The 24,250-nt window shown below is 39.4% G+C and overlaps 1 protein-coding gene across 10 annotated transcripts in view; it reads right to left on the reverse strand.

Annotated features, from left to right (window-relative positions):
- Positions 1–24,250, reverse strand: part of fip1l1a (FIP1 like 1a (S. cerevisiae)) — a 78,109-nt gene that overhangs the window by 15,896 nt on the left and 37,963 nt on the right. For 6 of the 10 annotated variants that reach the window (XM_067987469.1, XM_067987461.1, XM_067987451.1 and 3 more), the window contains 5 exons: positions 23,714–23,903; positions 19,811–19,837; positions 19,324–19,375; positions 5,001–5,056; positions 3,321–3,564 (listed from right to left, as the gene is read on the reverse strand). In XM_067987469.1, the coding sequence (XP_067843570.1) occupies positions 3,321–3,564; positions 5,001–5,056; positions 19,324–19,375; positions 19,811–19,837; positions 23,714–23,903 (569 nt within the window). The remainder of the gene's footprint in view (positions 1–3,320; positions 3,565–5,000; positions 5,057–19,323; positions 19,376–19,810; positions 19,838–23,713; positions 23,904–24,250) is intronic. The other 4 variants (XM_067987506.1, XM_067987496.1, XM_067987530.1 and 1 more) reach the window with 1 other exon arrangement.

Here is a 24,250-nt window from a genome sequence, read left to right on the forward strand (position 1 = left end):
ATCTGTGAACATTTGATAAAGCTGAATGCTGAAGCCTTAACATACATACAACCACAATAACATTTCTGGAGGTGGATATGAGCCTGTTACAGCAGATGGCTACAGGCTTTGAGTCACAGAGCTGCACGTTTCTCCAGCTCCTCTGTCACTGCTTGGAAGTTGTCCCAACTCTGTCCGCTGGACAGAACAACCCATTTTGATGAGATCCTCCATCCAGCAGGAAAGCAAAAGAAGTGCTGCAGTATTGCAGATCTGATCATCCCACCTCCTTGCTAATGGGAGCATGTGCTTATTTATGAATTCTTTTATAAAATATTTTAGGTTTTGTAAAATTGTTCAACTTTTGGGTAAATGACTGAGTGTTGAAATACAGCACAGGTCATCTTGTACAATTTGGAGGACATTCCAGTGTCAGTATTTGAAATCAATTCATTCTTAGAGTACTAAGAATCCAGAACCACAAAGTAATAAAGGGATTCGATACAGAGAAACTATGCTGGTGACAGAATCTAGAACAAGGGGCAATAATCTTAAAATTAGAGCTAGGCCATTTAGGAATAAAATTAGAACATAAGAAATAGGAGCAGGAGTAGGCCATTCGGCCCCTCGAGCCTGCACCGCCATTCAATCAGATCATGGCTGATCTTCAACCTCAACTCCACTTTCCCGCCCGATCCCCATATCCCTTGATTCCCTTAGAGTCCAAAAATCTATCGATCCCAGCCTTGAATATATTCAACGTCTGAGCATCCACAGCCCTCGGGTAGAGAATTCCAAAGATTCACCACCCTCTGAGTGAAGAAATTCCTCCTCATCTCAGTCTTGAATGGTCGACCCCTTATCCTGAGACTATGCCCCCTAGTTCTAGACTCTCCAGCCAGGGGGAAACAGCCTCTCAGCATCTACCCTGTCAAGCCCCCTCAGAATCTGATATGTTTCAATGAGATCACCTCTCATTCTTCTAAACTCGAGAGAGTATAGGCCTCTCCTCTCCTCAAAGGACAACCCTCTCATCCCAGAAATGAATCCAGAGAGCCTTCATTGCACCGCCTCCGAGGCAAATATATCCTTCCTTAGATAAGGAGACCAAAACTGTACACAGTACTCCAGGTGTGGCCTCACCAAAGCCCCGTACAATTGCAGTAAGACTTCCTTACTCTTGTACTCCAACCCCCTTGCAATAAAGGCCAACGTGCCATTTGCCTTCCTAATTGCCTGCATGTTAACTTTCTGCATTTCGTATACAAGGACACCCAAATCCCTCTGAACACCAACATTTAATAGTTTCTCACCATTTAAAAAATATTCTGTCTTTCTATTCTTCCTACCAAATTGAATAACCTCACATTTCCCCAAATTATACTCCATCTGGCACCTTCTTGCCCACTCACTTAACCTGTCTCTATCCCTTTGCAGACTCCTCAGGAAGGAAACGCAATGAGATTAAGTGGTTTATCGGTGACACTCGTCGCTAGGCTCATTGATTACACAAACTAGGGTTGTATTCCCTGGAATTTAGATGATTTTGATCGAAGCTTTGAAGATATTAAGGGGAACTGACAGGGCGGATAGAGAGAAACTATTTCTGCCGGTTGGGGAGTCCAGGACCAATAAGGAAGCACTTTTTCACACAAAGGATAGTGGAAATCTGGAACTCACTCTCCAAAAGGCTATGGATGCTGGGTCAATTGAAATTTTCAAGATGGTGATCGACAGATTTTTGTTAGGTAAGGGTAACAAGAGATATGGAGCAATGGTGGAGTAAATGGAGTTGAGGTACAGATCAGCCATGATCTAATAGAATGGCAGAACAGACTTGAGGGATTGAATGGCCTACTCCTGTTCCTATAATCCTAGCACAAGTGGAAATTACAGGCATTCACTATTTCTCTTCGATTTTAGATGCTGGGTCCTCATGGATACTCCACAGTCTATAGGATTAACTTGCAGTTTTGAAATGTTACTACAAATGTGCGTATGCGAATTTAGTATCTAGTAGTGAATAGGTCTACATACTCAAGCGTATTAAACCGAGCATTCAGTTATTGCTTTACCAGTTAACTACCTAGAGTAGGCTCTTAGTCCCCCATAGGGTAAATATAATCTTTTATGATAATATCTTTACATCCATATAATATTTTTGTAAAACACCACAAATGTCCCCTCGTAGTTATCCAACTACATCCACAAACCTTGAAAATGCTACCTATTAAAATGATTCTGCAATTTTCAGGAATAAAAAAAGTTATCTACATATTGTGCAGAAGAGTCCTCTTAACACTAATATCCTGTAGCAAGTAAAACATTATTTTGGCCCAACTGTTCTTATTAAGCAAATAACAATGAAACTATGTGTACACATCCCAATTGGCAGTGATCGTCCTGTAAAAGCAAGTCATTAACTCATCTTTGAGTCAATTTTTTCCCTCTAAATTTCTTTCCCCATAAGAATTGCATACTTCCACATAACCTCCCTCGGTCAGGAGACAAACGTATCATGGACTTCTCCAAGACCACCATCCATGTTAATCCATAAGTAGCAAAGTAGAATGGTGCAGCCAAAAACATCAGAATCTGCCAGTCTGGGACTTCAATGAAGTAAGAGTTCTGTTGTCAGACCATCTCAGGGCAATCCATCATTTTCACAAACCTTTGTTAATAGCTCCGGTCCTATATTAAGGCCAGTTATACTGCCACTTTTGCTTCTATTGTATAAATTTAGTACCAAGTCTGTTTAGCAAGTGTATGCAGACAATGCCATCTGGCATCCCCAATAAAAAGTAGCCAGCAAGGAAACAGAGTTCTTCACTTTTGTGGAGCTCTATACTGGTGGGCAGAGTGCAAGTCAAAGCCCACCAATATAACCTTAGTCTCACTGGCTGCACTTTGCACTCCAATGCTAGTTATCTGAGACCAGTAGTGTTATATAATTGTCGTCTCAAAAGAATAGAAAAAGTACTACTGCACGAGTGTTCTGGCCTAATAGCAGGGACGCAGCATCACCAACCTTCCCGTTATTACTCGTTAACAGCTCAATTACTACAAGTCATTTGGTCCAGCCTGAAGTTCAGCAGTCAATCCATTAAAAGGCAATGTCATAATACGTTTTCCACTAGCTCGTCTAAATTAAAAATCGACTTTGGCACAAATGAACATGAAAGCATATAGTAAATTGTCAAAAAGCAGACTGGTCCCAAAGCAACAGACATGGAAACTAAAAGGCAGATGAATAGTATATTGTAGGTGAAAGATATATGGTAAATAGTTGCACTGCAAACACCAAATGCATTAAATAGCACAAACGATTTTTGGTAACTTACCCATTATAAACACTTGAACTGGGACTGCGGTCACGTTCTCGCTCATGTTCCCGTTCCCTGTCCCGCTCTCGTTCTCTCTCCCTGGTGCGCTCTCGTTCACGATCACGCTCCCTTTCCCTCTCTCTCCGGGGATAATAATCCCAGTGCGGTTGCTGTTGTTGCGGCGGTTGCTTGTTATTGTTGTCAATTAAGGTACTCCAGGAAGAAGAAACTGGGATATTGGGATATGTCAGATTACCATAATCTGAAAGGCAGAAGTGTGAAGGAAGAAAGATAGTAATGACTGCACTATCAAACTGCAGGTATTTTGCAGCCTATGCATGGAACATTTGCTTGGTTATCACTGTAATAGATGATATAAGGTATGGTAGCATAGTGACTAAGGTAATGAACTAACAACCCAAAGACTGAGTTCAAATTCAATAAATGTTATCATTTGTGGGCTAGCACTGGAAAAAATGACCACACTTGTAGACGTCCAACTGTTCACTAATAGCCTTCAGGGAAGGGAACCTGCTACCCCTATCTGGTCAGATGTATATATCTCTATATCGATCTCCCTCTCTATATCTATGTCAATATATAACTCCAGTTCCACAGAACTTGGTTGACCGTTAGTGCCCTCTGCTGTAGCCTAGAAAGCCACTGAGCTGTAAAACAATCAGCTAAGCTGCCCACCACATTTTCAGGCAAAAAAAAACATACGTATGCATTAACAAATTCATTATGCAAGGTTTGGTATGTAACCTAAAAATGTATGTCACACATCACTTCTCAATGATTAAATGTGTGCAGATCTTTAGTCTGAGTATTTCACTTCCGATGCAAATTTTTAAAGTATATTTTATTTAAATCAGAAGCGCTTCTGACATCATCTGTGTACTAGTTTGAAAGAACTTCTGATACCAACTAATAGGGTATGTCATAGAATCACAACACAGAAACAGGTCGCTCAGCCCAACCTGTCTGTGTGGGTGTTTATTCTCCACATGAGCAGTAGTCCTAATCCCATGTACCTGCTCTGTTCCCAAATCCTTTTACTACTCTGTCCTTCAACCACCCATCTAATCTATTTTTAAATGTTGACATGCTCTCTGTTTCAATCACTAACTCTCGTACTCTTTGTGTAAAAATGTTTCTCCTGCTCTCTGTCCTTAATCTCTTGCAGTTAACCTTATATCCACATCTCCTTGTTCTAGACCCCTCAACTACTGGAAACAGCCTGTTTCTATCTACTCTGTCCCATCCCTTTAAATCACCCCTTACTCTCTTAATTAGCAGCTCTAATTTTTCCAAATCTTTCTTCTGATTTGTATTTTTTCACACCAGATAGCATCCTAGTGAATTATTATTAACAAAGGTATAGTCATGAAGTCAGCAATGAGTCAGCAACAACAATTTACATTAATTCCAATCTTGCACACCATCAGATTCAATATCTCTTCCAAGTCAGCAGCCCTCAAATGACATCACAATCACTCAGCACTGAAATAAAAAAAATTGTGTTTCAAAAAACTACTCTGGACCAAATAAAAAGATGGTATGAAAAGTTGCCACACTCACATTCACCTTGAATTCCGTAGGAAAATCTTTGAACTTGATGATCACAAAATGTTCAGAAGTATGTATTTTTTTTCCAAATAACTTAAAATATATGGTAAAACTACAGGATGCACTTACCACTGGTAGGATAACCAAATGGAGGAGCAGTACGGTTGTTGTATGTTGGAGGTCCACTGGAAACCACAAGAACAAAACCATGTTATTATGCGTATACTGCAACAGACGCCGTGAGAAATCACACATGCAACAGAACATTCATTACAGCAGTACATAATCATCTTTACATAAAAAATATGCCACCCTTAAAATTACAGACATAGGAACTCAATGGCACAACGGGTCAGCATACTGTCCTTTCACCTCTGAATTCAGCCCAGATTGGTGGGACCAGAGTCCTGTTTCATATGGCCTTTCATGAAAGATGTTCAAGCAATATCAACTCAGTTTCTAGTGGGCACAACCCAAAGCACCACATTCCCCACAATTTGGCACAAATTATTAAACTGGGAATCTCTCTCGGATAGGCAATGGGTATGACTGGTGCACCAGAGTGCATGTTGACTGGTATACTAGTGAGTGCATATCTTAGATTACACTTAAGGTGCATCACTATGGCACAGCAGAGGGAGCATTACAGAAGGAGTCACCATGCCCAGTTCTTCTCCTCCTTCACATGTGGTGGCTGATTTGTGAAGTACATTAATCTGTGTGCTATGTTAAAAGAGGTTATATAAATGTAAGGTTTTTTGTATGCTCCGTCTGGCTGTGCTATTCTTGATCTGAAAACATTTGACACTGGTTGGATGACAAAACCAGGGATGAGGGGAACAGGAAAAGGACAACACAATCACAATCCATACCAAGAAGACTGTTGCAGTTAACATTTGGTTTTCCAGTTTCACTCACTTTGCGTTACATCCTGAAGCATTATGTTGTAATTACCAGTTTATGACTATCTATCTAAATTATCCATCAATGACAACATGCCTGCAGTCAGACTGCACTTTGATTTTTTTTGACGAGCAGAACTGATCACAGTATTCAGAGACTGGTGTTTAATAAAGTGCCACATAATAGACTTGTTAGCAAAATTGAAGCCCATGGAATTAATGGGACAGTGGCAGCATGAATACGAAATTGGCTAAGAGACAGCTGGGATCGTTCTCCTTTGAGCAGAGAAGATTAAGGGGAGATTTAAGAGGTGTTCAAAATTATGATGGATTTGAATAAGAGTAAATAAAGAGAAACTATTTCCAGTGGCGGGAGGGTTGGTAACCAGAAGACACAGATTTAAGATAATTGGCAAAAGAACCAGGGGGGAGATTAGGAGAATTTTTTTTATGCAGCGAGTTATGATGATCTGGAATGCACTGCCTGAAAGGTGGTGGAAGCAGATTCAATAGTAACTTTGAAAAGGGAAGTGGATATATACTTGAAAAGAAAAAAATTGCAGGCCTATGGGAATAGAGCAGGGGGGTGGGATGAACTGGATAGCTATTTTAATGAGCCGCCACAGGCACAATGGGCCGAATAAACTCCTGTGCTGTACGATTCTATTTCAAACACAGGAGGCAGTGCAGAGAAGAGTCACAAAACTGATCCCTGGTGTCAGGAGTCTGAGTTATAAAGAAAGACTGGAGCAACATGGGGTTTTCAGCCTAGAAAGGAGGCATCTGAGAAGTGAGCTTAGATGTGTAATATTGTGACGGGTATAGAAAAAGTTAAACAGGAATATTAATATAAATTAAACTGCAGAAGTAGAACTAGGAGAGTTGGATTCAAACTAGTAAATGGTAATTTTAGAATTGATATCAGAAAATTCTTCTTCGTACAAAGAATAATCGACTAACATCCAGATTGAGTGGTGGAGGCAAAAACCCTAGAATCAATTCAGAAACAATTGGATACTGCAATTGGGGGGGTGGGGGTCATTAGAATCTCTCCAAATGGATGAACTAAGAGGGGCAGGGCAGAATAACCTTCTTCATTTATGACTATCTTGTGAGTTGAATCAACATAACTATATCCTAATTCAAACAAATTCCTAACTATAATCCAAATATGTGGACTGTTCCCAAATCTCAATTTTGCTCTGTATATATAACCAGTGCAGATACAGGCAACTTCTTGGTGTATACAACAGGATACCACTGTACCATTTCAGATTATGCAGTCAGTATCACAGAAAAATAGAATGTGGAAATAAGTAGTGAACTGTAATGTGTAAAACAAATACCAAATAGTTAGAATTAAAGAGGTAATTTGCACCTGGTTTTTTTTTTGGGGGGGGAAAGAGTTTTAAAGCAATCAAAGCATTTTAACAATGTAGCAAGATTGTTTGTTTTGGAGAAAAAAATACTGCCAAATTTTCTGTATTTTCTTCCTGAAGGTAGTGTGGTGCTTAATAGGTGCTAGTCACCCCCTGATACTTCAGCCAACCACTCCTTTGATGTCCACACACATGCACTCCCAGAAATTGTTCTTGATTGCAGTCAGGACTAGGAACCCTGAACCACATTCCCCTCCCTAACTCGGGGTGCTGAGGCCAAATTATAGCACCCTTACCAACATCTCAGCTGAGATCAACTAATTCAGCAAAGACCAAGGACCATATCTGGGGCCTTCCTGTTCCGTATGGCTGAGATAATGGCTGGATAAACTCACCATTGGTGGACCCAACAAGATTCTATCCTACAAGCTCATTAATTTGCCAACTAGGATTTCAAATTCCATCGTCAGTTCTTTAGAAAGATTCTCCTACGAAAGGACAACAGTGCCTTTCACGTCCTCAGTGCATCCCAAAGTGCTTTACAGCCAATGAAATACTTTTGAAGTGTGGTTACTATTATAATGTAGATAGACAAAGGTTTGAAAAAAGATTCTTTAGAAGAAAAAAAGGTGGAAAAAATCTTTTGAACACCTCATTAGAAATAAATGCAATTAAAAAGTGGGCTCATAAGTTAAAACAAATCCATATTTTAGGGGCAACATAGCTAAAAATAGCTTTTAAGTGTGTTATGTGCATCAAAGATTCCTCAGAACTAGAACACTATTTTCCTCGACCTTTTGATGTGGCTGGCTTCAATTTAGAACTCAAGGTGCAGGTTGGATTTAGAAACGCACGCACTGGAGAATTGGCAGGTTACCGTACTCACTGCCTAACAGGTTGGCAATAAGCCGACTGTCGATTGAATACTTCCATATATCCTTCCGGTAGCGCATTAATGTAGGTAAACTTATCCAAGAAATTCAAGTTATAAACAGGTGGGCTATTAATCCATTGTTCTATAAATATACTGTTAAATCAGATTCACATTTACCAAACTCTGCACTGCAGCAGTAGCCAACATATGTGGGTGGCACATGAATGAGCTGCAGCAAGCACATCAATAGTCACGAGTGAAGCTTTCATTTCAGTTTCCACTGAAAGATAAAGGCTTCACTACAGCTAACAATTTTTGTTATCAATAATAGCGAACAATTAACATGTATGGTCTTCCTCTGTCCACTATTTAAATTTAAAAACTAGTTCCACTAGTTGTGAGTTGGTAACAACTACTTCTCTTCTGTGCCTAGCAGCACATGAGGTAACCCATTTCTTCCACAGCTTTAATATTCAGCAGATCATGCTTTGCATTTTTTCTGTAACAAAGGACCCTTTTTATGTGGGCAGGTCATTAGCCTGACATGGGGGAGGGGGGTCACCACTCCATTCCCATCAGACACGAGTACCCTGCCGGATGTCAACCCAGTATTCAGAGATGCAAACTCTTGTCGCCGTTCGCCGGGGGGCTGTCTGAAGTGGGGATCGAACCCATACCCTTTTGACTCAGGTGGGAATGTTACTGACTCAAGTAAGCGTTAGCTCAGTGTAACAAGCCAGCATGAATTTAGCATCACCAGAAGAATGAAGATGGTTGGAGAATTAATTTTTTGTGCATAGTGGATTTAAGACATGGAATGCCCTACCAGAAACAGTAGGGGAAGCAAAATCCATAAAAGCTTTTGAGAGAGAAGTGGATAAACATTTGAAAAAGAAACATTTAAACACCTGGGAAGAGGACAGGGGAATTGGACTCAGTAGATAACTGTTTCAGAGAACTAGCATGGGTATGCTGAGCTGAATGGCCGCTTTCTGTGCTGTAAAATATTATGACTCTCAATAACTCCGTTAAAACAGCAGAGAGGAATATCATACAAACACATTAAAACACTCGTCCACTTATCAGTGATTTCTAGCCAGCAGTCTGATATGCAAATTCTACGCCCCCACCCTGAAGTTTTTACATTTAACACTACTAACCTCTGCAAAAAATATTTTTAATAAACATTTTTGTTGTATGTAAAAATTGCTGCTTTATTGGGTTGAAGTACATTAAGTAGTGACTGCAGACATAGTCAGTATTTCATACAATTTATTAGTATGACATATTGGCTGTTGTCAGCTACATCAGGGCGTGTCCAAAGTGCAGGGGAAAGGGGCGAGAGGCGCTTGGGTCAGAGTGTGCATCAGTGTGTGACCTGGGAAGGAAGTGCTGCAAGCAACAAGAGGTGTGGATCACTCCAGTCATCCAATAGTCTCTGGAACCATTCAGCTGAAGAGGGCATTTCCCAACTTCTATACACAGGTCATGTACCACTTGCTCAGATTAGCCAATGTTCTTAGTTTATTTTGGGGGATGTTGAATGCAGCTTTTCACTGCTAAAAGTGGGAATCAGGCTAATTGCAAGGGATGCTTCTCCTTTTGGGAGCAATGGAAGTAGGCACAAAGTTGGTCTGAGAGGAGTGAGGATAGCGGGGTCCAATGGTGCACCTGGTCACTTTAAAGATGCCCCTCATATTTTGGGACTTTTGTCCATTTTGGGATATAATTTTTGTTATTAAAAAGTGTTTTTTTTAAATTAAAGTGAGTTCACAAAAGTTTAAAACTCATCAATAACCAAGTTCTAGAGCTTGCAAAGAGCAGATTGGTATGTGAATGAGCCAGGCATTGAAACCACTACATATGATGAATGGGGACAAGGGGAGTTGTTACCTTGTCTCAGACACTCACAAACATTCATACCTTGAGAGTTGAAATGTCCCTTCCTGTTGATCATTCATCTTTCACCGCAAGGTGGAATTTGGATGAGGTGAGATAGATTCAATGTAGGAATCTGAACTGGCCTTCTCTTATTCTGTTGCTACTAGGAGTCATCAGTTCTCTTCTATGCCCTCCTTCAGTCCTCTTAGAAGTAGTTGGTCCAGGTTTGAGCTATAGGGTAAATTTTAACGGGGTGCTGGGAAGAGGGTGTTGGGGGGATTCCTGACGGGAAATCCGGCAGTACAGGTTTCCCGGCCATCCTTACAATTTTGGTGCAAGGATGTCTTTCATTTTTTTCTGTAGGTTTCTCGCCCCGACAGGCCAGACAGATTTGGGGGGGTGGGCCAGCCAATCGCCTGTGTGCGATCGCAGCAGATTAGCTTGTTGGGCCTGGAGGAAACACTCCTGCTCCTCCTGGCCCATAAGCAGTGCCATAAAGGCACCTACCTGCTGAGCCTGGCCTTAACGCCTTCTCTTACGTGGTGTGAAACAGAGCGTATTTGTTCTGGTCACCGCCCCCCCCGATCCGCCTGCGTTATAACCGGAAGTGGGGGGGTTGGGGTCTGGTTTTACTTTTTTATATAAACGATTTTTACCTTCCCACCCGTTTGTGGAGTTAAAATTTACCCCTATATTTTCTATTGTCATGGCGAGCAGAATGAAGCCCCAAGAAGTGAAAGCTGAGGGGTGACCTAATCTTTAAGATTATGAAATGGTTTGATAGGGTAGAGGTAAAGAAGATGTGGGAGAGTCCAAAACCAGGGGCCATAAATATAAGATAGTCACTAATAAATCCAATACGGAATTCAGGAGAAACTTATTTACCCAGAGAGTGGTTAGAATGTGAAACTCGCTATCACAAGGAGTGATTGAGGCGAATATTAGGGATGGGCAATAAATGCTGGTCTTGCCAGCGATGCCCACATCCCATGAACAAATAAAAAAATAGCATAGATGCATTTAAGTGGAAGCTAGATAAACACAAAAAGGAGAAAGGAATAGAAGGATATGACGATAGCATTACATGAAGAGGGTGGGAGGAGGCTCATGTGACGCATGAACACCGGCATGAATCAGTTGGGCCGAATGGCCTGTTTCCGTGCTGTACATTCTATGTAAGAGATCTGACTATGGGAGAGTTCTGCACTTTGGAGGATAGTGCTAATCTGGTACTTGTACTGGGTTTTGGACAGCACAAACGAGTCCTTGGGGTAGTGTTGGATAGGGAGATACAGATGTAGTGCTGTTGTGTGATGTCGAACTTGATGTCCTTGAAGCGCAAATTGCCTAATACAGCGTAGCCCTTCTCGTGCTATGCCTTAAAATCACTTGCAGCGAGTATCTCTGGGAGATTGCTGTTGCACTACGGTAGGGAGAGAGTCAACGGACCAGGGCAGTTTCAGTGCAATGGAAGCCTTCTTGCAGGCCATACAACAGGATAAAGGATCAGCAAACTAACTGTCCTTTCACCACTGGAATGTGGATTTCAGTCTAGCTCAAACTGATGGAATGGAAGTCTTCTCTCTGAAAGACATAAGCTGCTACCTGAAATTAGTTTGGGTAGTCCCAATCTAGTCGCTTGTGGATGCAAGTCCATGCTGCAAAATAACCTATTATTTAATACAAACTGTATGTCAGTCAGTCATAAAAATGTCATACAGGTACTGTTAGTGTTTTTATGAAATGTGGGGTAATGTATATAGTTAGATCTTATTCTGCTTCTAATCTGTGCCATACCTGATAGGAGAGTGCTTGATGACGACACAGGATGCCAACATTTACCTTTCCCAACTGCTCACACAGTTCCATGTAAAACAATGCTGATTAAGAAATCAGGAACATTTCTAGGAAGTGAGGTTATACTAGACTTGTTGGCTGCTAAAGCAGTCAATTTCCAATAATGACAATAAACTAATTTCACGTCACTGAGAAAAGTGGGATAGCCCTGCCTCCCAGTGGCAAATCACTCTCATTTCAATAGTAGGGAGGAAGCAACTCACGTCCACAGAACTCATTTCGCAATTGACCATTTCAACTGACATCCAGCACAAGAAGCCCAAAAATTGGCAAGATGGAACGTTATCTGCAATATACGGTTGCATTCTCCCTCAGTCAAAATTTTAACAACCTAAGTGCTAGAAAGTAACAGGATGACCCTATATTGGTTTAGAAATTCATATGAAATGAAGCTTGGATTAGCAGAAAATGATATACAAAATTGGCAAAAATTGACAAGCTTAAATTTTTCCACGGATAAGTTTGATCAGTAATTCCAGAACTGCAAGTTGTCTTGTTCGATATCTTACTTTCCTCACAAATTTGCTTTTGCACAATAGTTAAAATTATTTGCAACAGTGCTATAGTATCAGGTTATGAAACAACTATTTGCTTAGGAGTATGCATTCCTATGCCCATTATCCACATGGTCATGAATTATTTTTTGCTTGCCAGAAGAGAAATGTTATCAACAGTGTGTATGTTTTAAAATTTTCTTTTCTCTGCCTGTCGCAAGGCACAGTAGTGAAATGTCAGGAATTTCTTTCCTGATACAGTACAATTCGTCTTACTAGCAATTTTGGAATGTCTGAAAACCAACTGCTGAATGCACACTGAAATGTTCCGATGTTAGAAGACCACATTCAACAAAAGGAGACGTTTACTGAAATCTGCCTCAGACATAATGTTAATTTTACATAAAAGAACATTGAACTCAGTAGCTTTTGTAAGTGAGACTCAACACTTCTGTTTCACAATATATGTAGCGTCTTCCTCCTTGAGGAAATCCGATCCTAAACTGCTCCCATTGGATGAGTTTCCTCTCCCTCAATGGGGACAGATGAGGCTGATATTTGAACTCAGGATGTCTAGAATAGAAGTCAAGCACAATATCCTACTATTAAGACCTAGTGATTCGGACATTATTTGGTACAATGCAAGAGTTTGAGATGGACTTGTTTATGAGGCAGATTTATTTAACCAATCTTCTCTGTTAAATCATAGAATGTAGTCTTTTAGCAATTGGGTCATTTAATCTTGTAGTGCAACAGTTTATGTCTTGCATAAAATGTTGGAATATGTAACAATAAAACACAGGAATTGAAACTGTCCTAGGAGAAGTTTTTAAGAAGACATTTGATAAGGTGCCAGAGTTGCATTATGAAAATTACACTTCATTGTACTAAAGGAATGTAGCTGCATGGGTAAAGAGATGTTTAGGGAACAGAAAATGAATGGTAACAGTAAAATGGATGTTTTCCGGATTGGCAGGATGTGGATAGTGGTGTATATCCCATGAATCTGAGGAGAGATCTCTTTTGTTTTCCATTTATATAAAATGATTTGCACACAGGCTTTGTTTTAAATTTGCCGATGATAGCAAATTAGGGAACATGGCGAACTGTGAGTAATGCAGTAGGGTATTAGCAAGTTTGTAGAGTGAGCAGATTAAGTGGCAGATGCAGACAAAAGTGGTAAATTTTGGGGAAAAGAACAATGAAAGGAAGTATACCAAAATGATAAGATTCAAAATGGGCCTATATTCTCTGGAATTTAGAAGAATGAGAGGTGATCTCATTGAAACATACAAGATTTTAAGGGGACTTAACAGGATAGATGCTGAGAGGTTGTTTCCCTTAGGCTGGAGAGTCTAGAGCTAGGTGAGGCATAGCCTCAGGATAAGGGGTCAGCCATTTAAGACTGAGATGAGAAGGAATTTCTTCACTCAGAGGGTTGTGAATCTTTGGAATTCTCTACCCCAGAGGGCTGTGGATGCTGAGTCGTTGAATATGTTCAAGGCTGAGATAAATAGATTTTTGGACTCTGGGGGAATCAAGGGATATGGGGATCGGGCGGGAAAGTGGAGTTGAGGTCGAAGATCAGCCATGATCTTATTGAACGGCGGAGCAGGCTCGAGGGGCCGTATGGCCTACTCCTGCTCCTATTTCTTATGTTCTTAAAGTGGAGGAACTGAAACACCTAGGGTTACAGATACATAATCTTGCAGACTTGAACAGCAAGAGATCAGTAAAGTGTAAAGGACCCATTGAGTGTAGAGTTTAGCTTCAGTGAGCATGATTGGAGCAAGTACTGAAATTTGTACCATTGTATTTTGACTTCAATTTACTTCATTTTAGCTGCTCAAGGAACAGTTTAAAATTCCTCATTTGTTGCCTTACCTGTGGCCGATAATAAGTTAATTAATGGGTTAAGTAAGTGGTGTGATTAGCTGTTCCCTAATACCTATAATGTGAAAACAGAGTATCAATCTGAACTTACTACTAATATTAGCCTTCAGCAGCAGTAGAATGCGAAGGGTCAGTAGCGTGTGGAGTTCAGCATGAAGATGCAGTTAGTCTAAAGTTATATTTGAGGGATTACTAAGTTGCTGTATTTGATTTTATTAAGCAGATGGGGATTTGTCTCTCAGATGACCCCAAACCTCCCCACATTGAATTCCATCATATGAAGCATCAAATATATAGTGGGGAAGCAAAAAAATATTTAGAAGCGTGAATAAAGACCAGCAGGAAGCAAAGAGAAACTGTAAAGTGAAATTTTCTAAGCACGCACACACACACAAAAAAGTGAAGTAGGGTTAATTAGATGAAAAGGGAAATCTTTATTGAAGTTAAATGGTGGGAATGAAAGAGTGGAACAATTAGATAAGGATAGTACTCAAACACACCAGGCGTTGATGGCATGCGGTCTAGAATGCTGATGGAAGTCAGAGGAATCGGGAGACACGGATTACAATCTTTCAAAATCCTTGGATAGGTGCTTATAGGACTGCCAATATAATACCTCTGTTCAAGAAGGGAAAAAGGGATAAACCAGGTAACTGTTAAGTAATAATCTTATTGATATTGAGTAAGCTTTCAGATGAGACGTTAAATCATCCACCCTTTCAGGTTGATATAAAAGATCCCATGGCACTGTTTGAAGAAAAGTGGGGGACTTCTCCTGGTGTCCTGGCCAATTTTTGTCCCTCAACATCACTAAAACAAATGATCTGATCATTTACCTCACTGTAGTTGGATTTTGCTGTGCACAAATTGGCTGATGCTTTTCACTGCATGACAACAGTGCCTACATTTCAAAAAGTACTTCACTGGCTATTAATCATTTTGGGACGCCCCGAGGTCATGAGAGGGGCAATATAAATGCAAGTGCTTTCTTTCCAAGCATCTAGAGGTCATAATATGGGATAAAATTAATATTCAGAAAGCTATGGGTTTAATAAGGACAGCCAGCACAGATTTGTAAAATGCAAACCTGACAAATCAACAGAGAGGAAATGAGCGTATTGAGAAAGGAAATATAGTGGATGTTGTGTAAGTGGATTTTCCAAAGGCATTGGATAAGGTGCCATGTAGGCAGCTTTGTGATAGAATGAAGGCGCAAGGCACTCAAGGGAATGCAGCGTCATGGATTGGAAGTTGACTGAGACGACAGAAAACAACAAGTAGTGGCCAATCGATGTTTTTGGGACTGGAAGGGTGTAAACAGTGGTGACCCCCCAGGGATCATAGGAACAGGAGTAGGCTATTTAGCCCCTCGAGCCTGTTCCGTCATTCAATGAGATCATGGCTGATCTGTGACCTAACTCCACATACCTGCCTTAGCCCCATATCCCTTAATACCTTGGGTTAACAAAAATCTATCAATCTCAGATTTAAATTTAACAATTGAGCTAGCATCAATTGCCATTTGTGGACGTTCCAAACTTCTACCAACCTTTGTGTGTAGAAGCGTTTCCTAATTTCACTCCTGCAAGTCCTGGCTCTAATTTTGAGGCTATGTCCCGTAATCCGAGACTCTCCAACCAGTGGAAATAGTTTCTCTCGATCTAACCTATCAGTTCCCCTTAATATCATGAAAACTTCGATCAAATCATCTCTTAATCTTCTAAATTCCAGGGAATACAACCCTAGTTTGTGTAATCTCTCTTCGTAATTTAGCCCTTGGAGTCCAGGTATCATTCTAATAAATCTACGCTGCACTCCCTCAAAGACCAATATATCCTTCCTAAGGTGCGATGCCCAGAACTGAACACAGTACTCCAGGTGTGGTCTAACTAGGGCTTTGCATAGCTATAGCATAACTTCTACCCCCTTGTACTCTAGTCCTCTAGATATAAAGGTCAGCATTCCATTAGCCTTTTTGATTATTTTCTGTACCTGTCCATGTCATTTTAACGATCTATGTACATGGACCCTTACGTCTCTTTGGACCTCCACTGTTTCAAGCTTTTCACCATTTAGAAAGTATTCTGCTCTATCCTTTTTAGGTCCAAAGTGGATGACCTCACACTTGCCTAAATTGAAAACCATTTGCCAGTTTTGCCCATTCACTTAATCTATTCATATCTCTCTGTAATGTTATGCTTCCATCTACACTGCTTACGATGCTGCCTATCTTTGTGTCATCAGCAAACTTAGATATGTGATTCTCTATCCCGTTAATAGAGTGAATAGTTGAGGCCCCAACACAGATCCGTGTGGGACACCACTAGTCACATCCTGCCGATTTGAGTACCTGCCTTTTATCCCTATTCTGTGTCTCCTGCCACTCAGCCAGTTTCCTAATCAGGTCAATAATTTGCCCTCAATTACATGAGCTTCATCTGTAGCTAACAGTTCTTATAAGGGACTTTATATGGACTTCCAGAAGGCATTTGATAAACAACATCCACAGATATTCCCCTATCCACTACTTTAGACACCTCTTCAAAAAATTCAATCAGGTTCGTCAGGCACGGCCTCTCTCTTTACAAATCTATGCTGGCTCTCTGATCAGTTGAAAATTTAAGGTTTTCAGTCACTCTATCCTTAATTATAGACTCTAGTAATTTCCCAACAGATGTTAGGCTAACTGGGCTATAATTCCCTGGTTTCCCTCTCTCACCTTTCTTAAATAGCAGAGTGACATGCAATATTCCGATCTAAAGGAATGGTTCCTGAATCGAGAGAACTTTACAGTTAGGGCTGCTGCAATGTTCTTACCTATTTCCTTTAAAACCCAGGGATGGAAACCATCTGGTCCTGGGGATTTGTCACTCTTTAGTGCCATTATTTTCTTCATTACTGATAATTTGCTTATGTTAATTATAGTGAGTCTCTGTTCCCTGATTCAAAATTACTTTCCTTGGGGTGTCCGGCATGCTATCCTCTTCCTCTGCTGTAAATACTGACACAAAGTAATTAATTAACTAACATGTCCACCATTTCCTTATTTTCATTTACAATATCACCATTATCAATTTTTAAGGGGCCCACATTGCTCTTGATCACCCTCTTTTTCCTAATATAATTGTAAAAATTGTGTTGATTTTGTTATCCCTTGCAAATTTCTTTTCATACTCCCTTTTTGTAGCTCTTACTATCTGTTTTGTCACCCTTTGCTGTTCTTTGTATCTCTCCCACTTGCCAGGATCTGTGCTATTTTTTGCATTTTTGTATGCTTTTTCTTTTACTTTTATGTTGTCCTTTACCTCTTTTGTCATCCATGGCTGGTTTTTTTGGTATGTGGAGCTCTTGCCCCTTAGGGGCATAAACTGGTTCTGCATCATGTTAAATTCTTTTTTGAACACCTCCCACTGAACATGTCGTTTTACCCATTAACTGATTTGCCCAGTTTACTGTGGACAGTCTCTGTCTCATCCCATTGATGTCGGCCTTGCCTAAATTTAGAATCTTAGTAGCAGTTACAGGTTTCTCTCTTTCAAACATGTTGAACTCGAGCATACGATGATCACTATTAGATAAATGTTCACGCACCGTTAGGTTGTTAACTAAATCTGGCTTATTATTAAATCTAATATGGTCAGCCCCCTTGTTGGTTCGAGAACATATTGTTGCAGAAAGCTGACCATTAGGGGTCAGTGTTTAGTTTCTGTCTCACTGGGCACCGCACCTTCGGAAGGACATATTGGCCTTGGAGGGAGTGCAGCGTAGGTTTACTAGAATGATACCTGGACTTCAAGGGTTAAGTTACGAGGCGAGATTACACAAATTGGGGTTGTATTCTCTGGAATTTAGAAGGTTACGGGGTGATCTGATCGAAGTTTATAAGATATTAAGGGGAACAGATAGGGTGGATAGAGAGAAACTATTTCTCTGATAGCGACGCCCACATCCCATGAGCGAATTTTAAAAAAACTATTTCCACTGGTTGGGGATTTTAGGAGTAGGGGGCAGAGTCTAAAAATTAGAGCCAGACCTTTCAGGAGCGAGATTAGAAAACATTTCTACACACAAAGGGTGGTAGAAGTTTGGAACTCTCTTCCGCAAACAGCAATTGATACTAGCTCAATTGCTAAATTTAAATCTGAGATAGATAGCTTTTTGGCAACCAAAGGTATTAAGGGATATGGGCCAAAGAGATGGTAAATAGTGAAAAATAGGTATATGGAGCTAGATATGGAGTCAGCCGTGATCTTATCAAATAGCGGAGCAGGCACGAGGGGCTGAATGGCCTACTCCTGTTCCTATGTTCCATATTTGCAGACGATACCAACTATGAAAAGGGCTGTATGCAGCTTCAGGAGGACACAGACAGGTTGGTAAATTGGGCAGATACATGTTGGATGAACTTTAGGGCAATGAATATAAAAGCAAGAAATTATGTTAAATTTGTTGAAGGCATTGGAGAGGGCATAGTAAAGAATACTGTGTAGTTAAATGTAGTTCTGGGATCCCATTATAAGAAGGATATTGGAGCCATGAAAATGGCACAGAAAAGATTCACTGGAAATGAGAGATTATAATCTTGAAAAAAATGGGGCTTTCCCACTGAAGCAAAGATTAAAGAGGCAACTAGAGATTTTCAAAATTATGACGGTTTTGAGATGGTAAATAGTGAAAAATAGTTTCCAATTGTTGCCAAATTGGTAACAAGGGGCAGTGACTCAGAATTGTCACAAAAACAAAGGAAGAAGTTAGAAAAAAATATTTTCATACAGAAAGTTAATAGAACGTGGAAAGCTTTATTATAAGTAAACAACATTTTGAAAAATGGATAACTATTTGAAAAGGAAGAATATAAAAAGAATATGGGAAAAGGGCAAGTGCACAGGCACAATGGGCCAAATGGTCTCTTTCGATGCTGTAATTTCTGTGATTCTATTACGTTGTCCACCTACCAGTTGGTCACTAAGTAGAATCAAAAGCCATAAACACAACCAAGTTGCCTTGTAGTTAAAAAGGGTAAGAAACAGGTATATGAAAAAGGGAGAAAAAAAATGGAAATGGAATGGTGTACATATCCAATTGAAGTACATTATACATGAAACTACATGGTACTTACTTGCATTTGGATGAAATTAAATTTTGAAAAAGCTGTAAATAGTTTCTATTTACCTTTCTAATGGCACAAGTGAAGGTGGTGGAGCTCCAGGTGGAGGCAGGAAACCTGAAAAATGTCATTAAAGTAACTTTAAACAAAAAATTTAACTCTAAGCAAATTCACAAAAGATCCTAAATTATTAGGAAGTTATGGCACCAACTACATAAATGCACCATGTGCCTACTTAAGGAGAAGGATTAATTCACTAGATTTGCAATGTAGCAAGATTTTGATACTGCCCTTGAAAAATTATGTTTTACTTGCACTGATGAATTAACCATAGGCTCTATTTCTCACATTTATAGCTATTACTTGAAAATTAGAGTCATTTGTCAAATACCTACATGCACACACAAGGGATGTACTGAACTGAAAGGCAACAGACTGAATAAAGTATATGCACCAACAGAGTGCTATAAATATAAATACGCAGTAGGAATTCTACTTTAATACACAGTACAGTATTATGACAGCAGTTAAGGTAGAAATATGCAACCATACCTGGTGGTGGTGTAGTTAAAGGCATTCCTAAGAAGAGAAGAATTAAGTCACTAACACCATATAGTACATCAGTACTTTCTTTTTTCTGTACATATAAAATGTAAAAGATTGGTGCCAAGTAGCAAAATGGGTTAGCACTTTATTCTTTCACCCTGAGGCCTGGATTCAAGTGCAGCATGTACTGATGAGACCAAAATGTCCCTCAACTGAGTTTCAATGGGCATGAAAACTAAAATACACCCAACTTGGCATGAACTGGCAAAGTAATTCAGACACATAGGTGGCTAGGGCGATAAATGTTATTATTATACTGGGGCAGTAGCAAGCACTCTCCAAGGTCAAATTCAAGGCACGTTGTTAGACTAGCGTATAGGAAGTTTTACTCTGTTCCTAACCTGTGCTATACTTGACTTAGGAATGCTCAATGCTGACAATGTGATTCCAAATACTGAAATGTCCCAATATCCAATGTTAACACCCTTTACTTTTCATAGGCACAAAAAAACGCACAAAAAAGGTAGAAAAGGCACATACGTTTTGGGCCTTCAATATTAAGTGTTTTTGTGAAAAGAATGCTAAAGCAAGTTTAAATAGCAAATGTTTTACCATTTCGATGTGGACCAAGCCAGGCATATTTAAGTTTATCTGACTTGATGTGGGGATAGAAAGAAATCAAAAGACTAGTGTTTGCACGCCTGGTTATCATCCTGCATATCCGTGGGCAGGACAAGAATAATGTCGGACTCCTGTGATTTCCGTTCCCATGATAAAATAGCCAGCTGACGCTCACTAGCTTGGCTTACGTTAGAATGGTCACTTAGACAAGATGGCAGATGGTGGCCTGTGCCCATAGAACCTTGCCCCAGCATATCTCCGCTCCTTCAGGAGAGAGGAGTAAAAGAATTGAGGGCTTGGGGTGGGGGGGGGGTGAGGAAAGAGAAGGGAAGAAGCACCCGGAGCTTCTATTTGTTCAGGGTAAAACTATTAACTAGAATTAACCTTCTGAATAGCAATTAGTTGTAAATTGTGCAACACATTTTGAACAGTGAGGGATTTTATTGCTTCAACTTCACAATACATGGACAGGTTACAGTAATTCTGAAACTCCAGCAACATAATCATAACAAAATTCTTAAGAATTTTTTTTTAAAACTTTAACAAGGAATGCAGCCCAAACTCTATAATTCTACATCTTTTTCCAAAGCAGCTTGTGTCACTGGATAACAACCTTTATGGATCAAATGGAACTGAAAAGACTGTTTGAAATATGAAGTTGCAATCAGTTTCAAATGTTCAACATCAGAGGAAAGCCATCTGTGAACAATTTATTATTTCTTTAACAGGGTGGCAGATGTGCATCTTCGATACTGTAACAGCAGGTACAAAAGCTTTTGTTAAAAGGCTATACTCAAAACTATTTACTTGACCGTTTCTCCACTTTATAAATGAATAGTTTACGAATTAATGAAATCTTGATTTTAACCAATGTTCCTTGCATTTATGAGGACAAAAAATAACTTTCACTTAAAATTGTGGTGAAATATAAATAACCGTACATGTGCCACAGGATGTTTCATTTTATGGCCATGAAAATCCCAGAGAGTTGGATATATTAAGGGGATTAACTTTGTGCTTGCAGAAATATAAATTTCTCTTTCTGGTTATGCTTTATTTAGTGCAGTTTCCAGCTTTATTTCTGTGTAAATAAGCGAAACAACAAAATCAGATCTGAAAGCAGATCAAAATTGGCCGGTAGCTATACTTGAAGATACAGCCACCACAGGACTGATTTTATGGATGACCAACATCTTCTGTTTTACTTGAACTACTCAGCAGGCACTTAAAATCAATGTTTACTAAATAACTAAGCTATGGGGGCAAAAAAAAAGAAAAAAATTCAGGCAAGACAGGCTTCCCCTAGGTACTTAAAAAATGGACCAACACTTCTACGAAAGACTACAGATTCAAAATAAATACATGCACACTTCTATAGTGGAGAGTTTAAAAAAGATACTTTACTATGCACCCAAATTAATCCAGCATAAACTCCAGAGTAACAAAAAGATAATTAACTTTGCCACTGCATTAGTTTTATTAATAAAGTTTATTAATTATACAGACTATATGGAAACCTTAAAAAACATCAAATTATCTTGATCATATCAAAGATGTTCAGTACTAATGTGCTATGTAGCCGTAACCCTCAACCTGACTACAATAATCTCCAGTGTGAAAAAAGACAATCATCTGCAAGTAAGTTGCTTCAGAATTGTTGTAACCCAAATTGGGCCTGACACAGCCATCCAAACCCACATATTGCAATGTACTTACCGCAATCTCCACTTCTGACAGACAATGAAAGTCTGCAATAGGGAGCGTCCACACTCTTAAATTTTTTAAAATTCAGGTAGAGCGGTTCTTTATTTACAAAGCCACAAAAATTTAATTTATACAACAGTAAATATAATACAACATAAATGCTCCAATATCAGTGAAATGGATGTAAATCCTGTCTAAAAAAATGTAAAATAGCCTATATATAAAAGCAAAAAGTACATGAAAACATTTAATTTTAAAAAAAAATAAAGCTTGCTAAAACTTGGAAATCACAAACTAGAAAGTCAATAAAATAAAGTTTGATTAAGTGGTGCTGTGTTTAATACAGATTTCAAAGAGTCTTCCACAGGATGTTTTATATTTGTAGTGATTTAAAGATTTTGGCACAGGCATACTATTCATAGGTAACAGCAGTCTTTTTTCATTGAACCCAACAAATTTTAAGCTCTATTTTAGAAACTGCTTTGAAGATTAAGCACTGGAAACAGCACAATTAAAATACAGCCAGTCATGAGCCAAATCCACATAACTGATCAGCAGATGCCAATTTGAAGCATCAGGCTCTTAAGCCTTATAAATAAATAAAATATGCACTTATTAAAAAAAAATCTTACTAGTGTTCTTCAATCCTTTCATTCCAAATTTGCATATTTATAAGGAAGAAATTTATTTTTTGCCTTGGGTCAGTGATTAGTACCTTTCCATACAGTGATCACAGAATCGTAAGTCGTTTGAGATCCTATCAGTTGAAGCTCTCCAAGGAAATCCACTGTCAAAAACAATCAGCTGAAAATACTGACAAAAATCTGCAATGAATCTATGAATTTTGCAGAACCCTGTACACTTGTCCCTACTGAGCACAGCCACTATCAACATGCATTTTCAATTAAGGGCTTTTTCTTGAAGGAGAACATAACCAAAACGAGGGTGAAAAAGTACTTTCAACATAAAAGTACTACAGTTAGTTAACATGCCACAGTGGCTTAGAATCTCTTTAGCCTGATCTTTTTTTGGTTCTGGATGACATTCTAGTTTTTATTTTTAAAACAAGGTATTGAAATAGCACCTGAGATAAAAATTGGATCCTGACACCCCCCCCCCCCACTCCAACCCCAATTCTATTGGAATTGATTACTAACTGAACCACTATTAATACTAGCTAACTGGCTGTATGGCCTGGAATGGCAGGTTTCCATGAAGCTGGACCAAGAAAATGCAGACAAATTTTTTCCTATCATTATGAAGACCTGCCATTTTGGGTGTTAGAGCCAGTCAGCTAAATTGGGAGAAAGTAAACTACTTTAGTATATTAACCAAATGGCATAGGGGAGATCAAACATGTTACATTGAAAGTACTTCATTTCCCTTTCCCCTCCAACTACAAAATGAGCTCTCCGCCTGAGTTCAATAACAATTCAAACTATCTTTAGTTAGCCAAATGCCGAGGTCTAAACCTGCATGCAGTACTCCAAGCAGAATCAGGATACAAAATTCTCAGACTCTTCTGAGCTTTGTGTAAGCTGACACTGAAATCAAACACCAAACTGAAAATGTACTTTTCCATACCAAAACTTAGTGCAGAACTCTGACCTGGTGGATGAAGAGTTGGAGGTCCTGTACTGACAGGTGGAGGAGGGGGCAGGAATGGGGGAGGTGGACCAGTCATGTGAGGTGGAGGTGCCCCTGGAGGCATAAACGGAGGGCGTTTTGCAGCAGTATTGTTATTAAATTCTGGTACTGCGTGGTCTCCAAGAACCTTTTGGGCAAAAGAAAACATAATTAAATTCAGAATTAACATACTCGAAAAGATTATGGTAAACCTAGAAAGAAGCTACTGGAATTATCATTATTTAATCTTATGAATTTGACTAAGCTAGTCTGTTCGTTAGCAAGGCCAGCTTCACGTGCATTTGTTTATTTTAAAAGCTTATAAAAAGGGACAGTTAAGGTGCTAGAGGGATGGGATTGAAGGGGCCTATGGATCTTGCCTATGGATTTTCACTCCTCTTCCGTTATTTTAGAAGTATGAATGAGAAAAGATTTCATTGAAGCCCGTACAATTTGATGTAACTTTGTGCAGAGCTCTAGTGATCAACTCCATTT

This window comes from Heptranchias perlo, chromosome 1 (assembly GCF_035084215.1).
Source record: "Heptranchias perlo isolate sHepPer1 chromosome 1, sHepPer1.hap1, whole genome shotgun sequence".
Lineage (NCBI taxonomy): Eukaryota > Metazoa > Chordata > Chondrichthyes > Hexanchiformes > Hexanchidae > Heptranchias > Heptranchias perlo.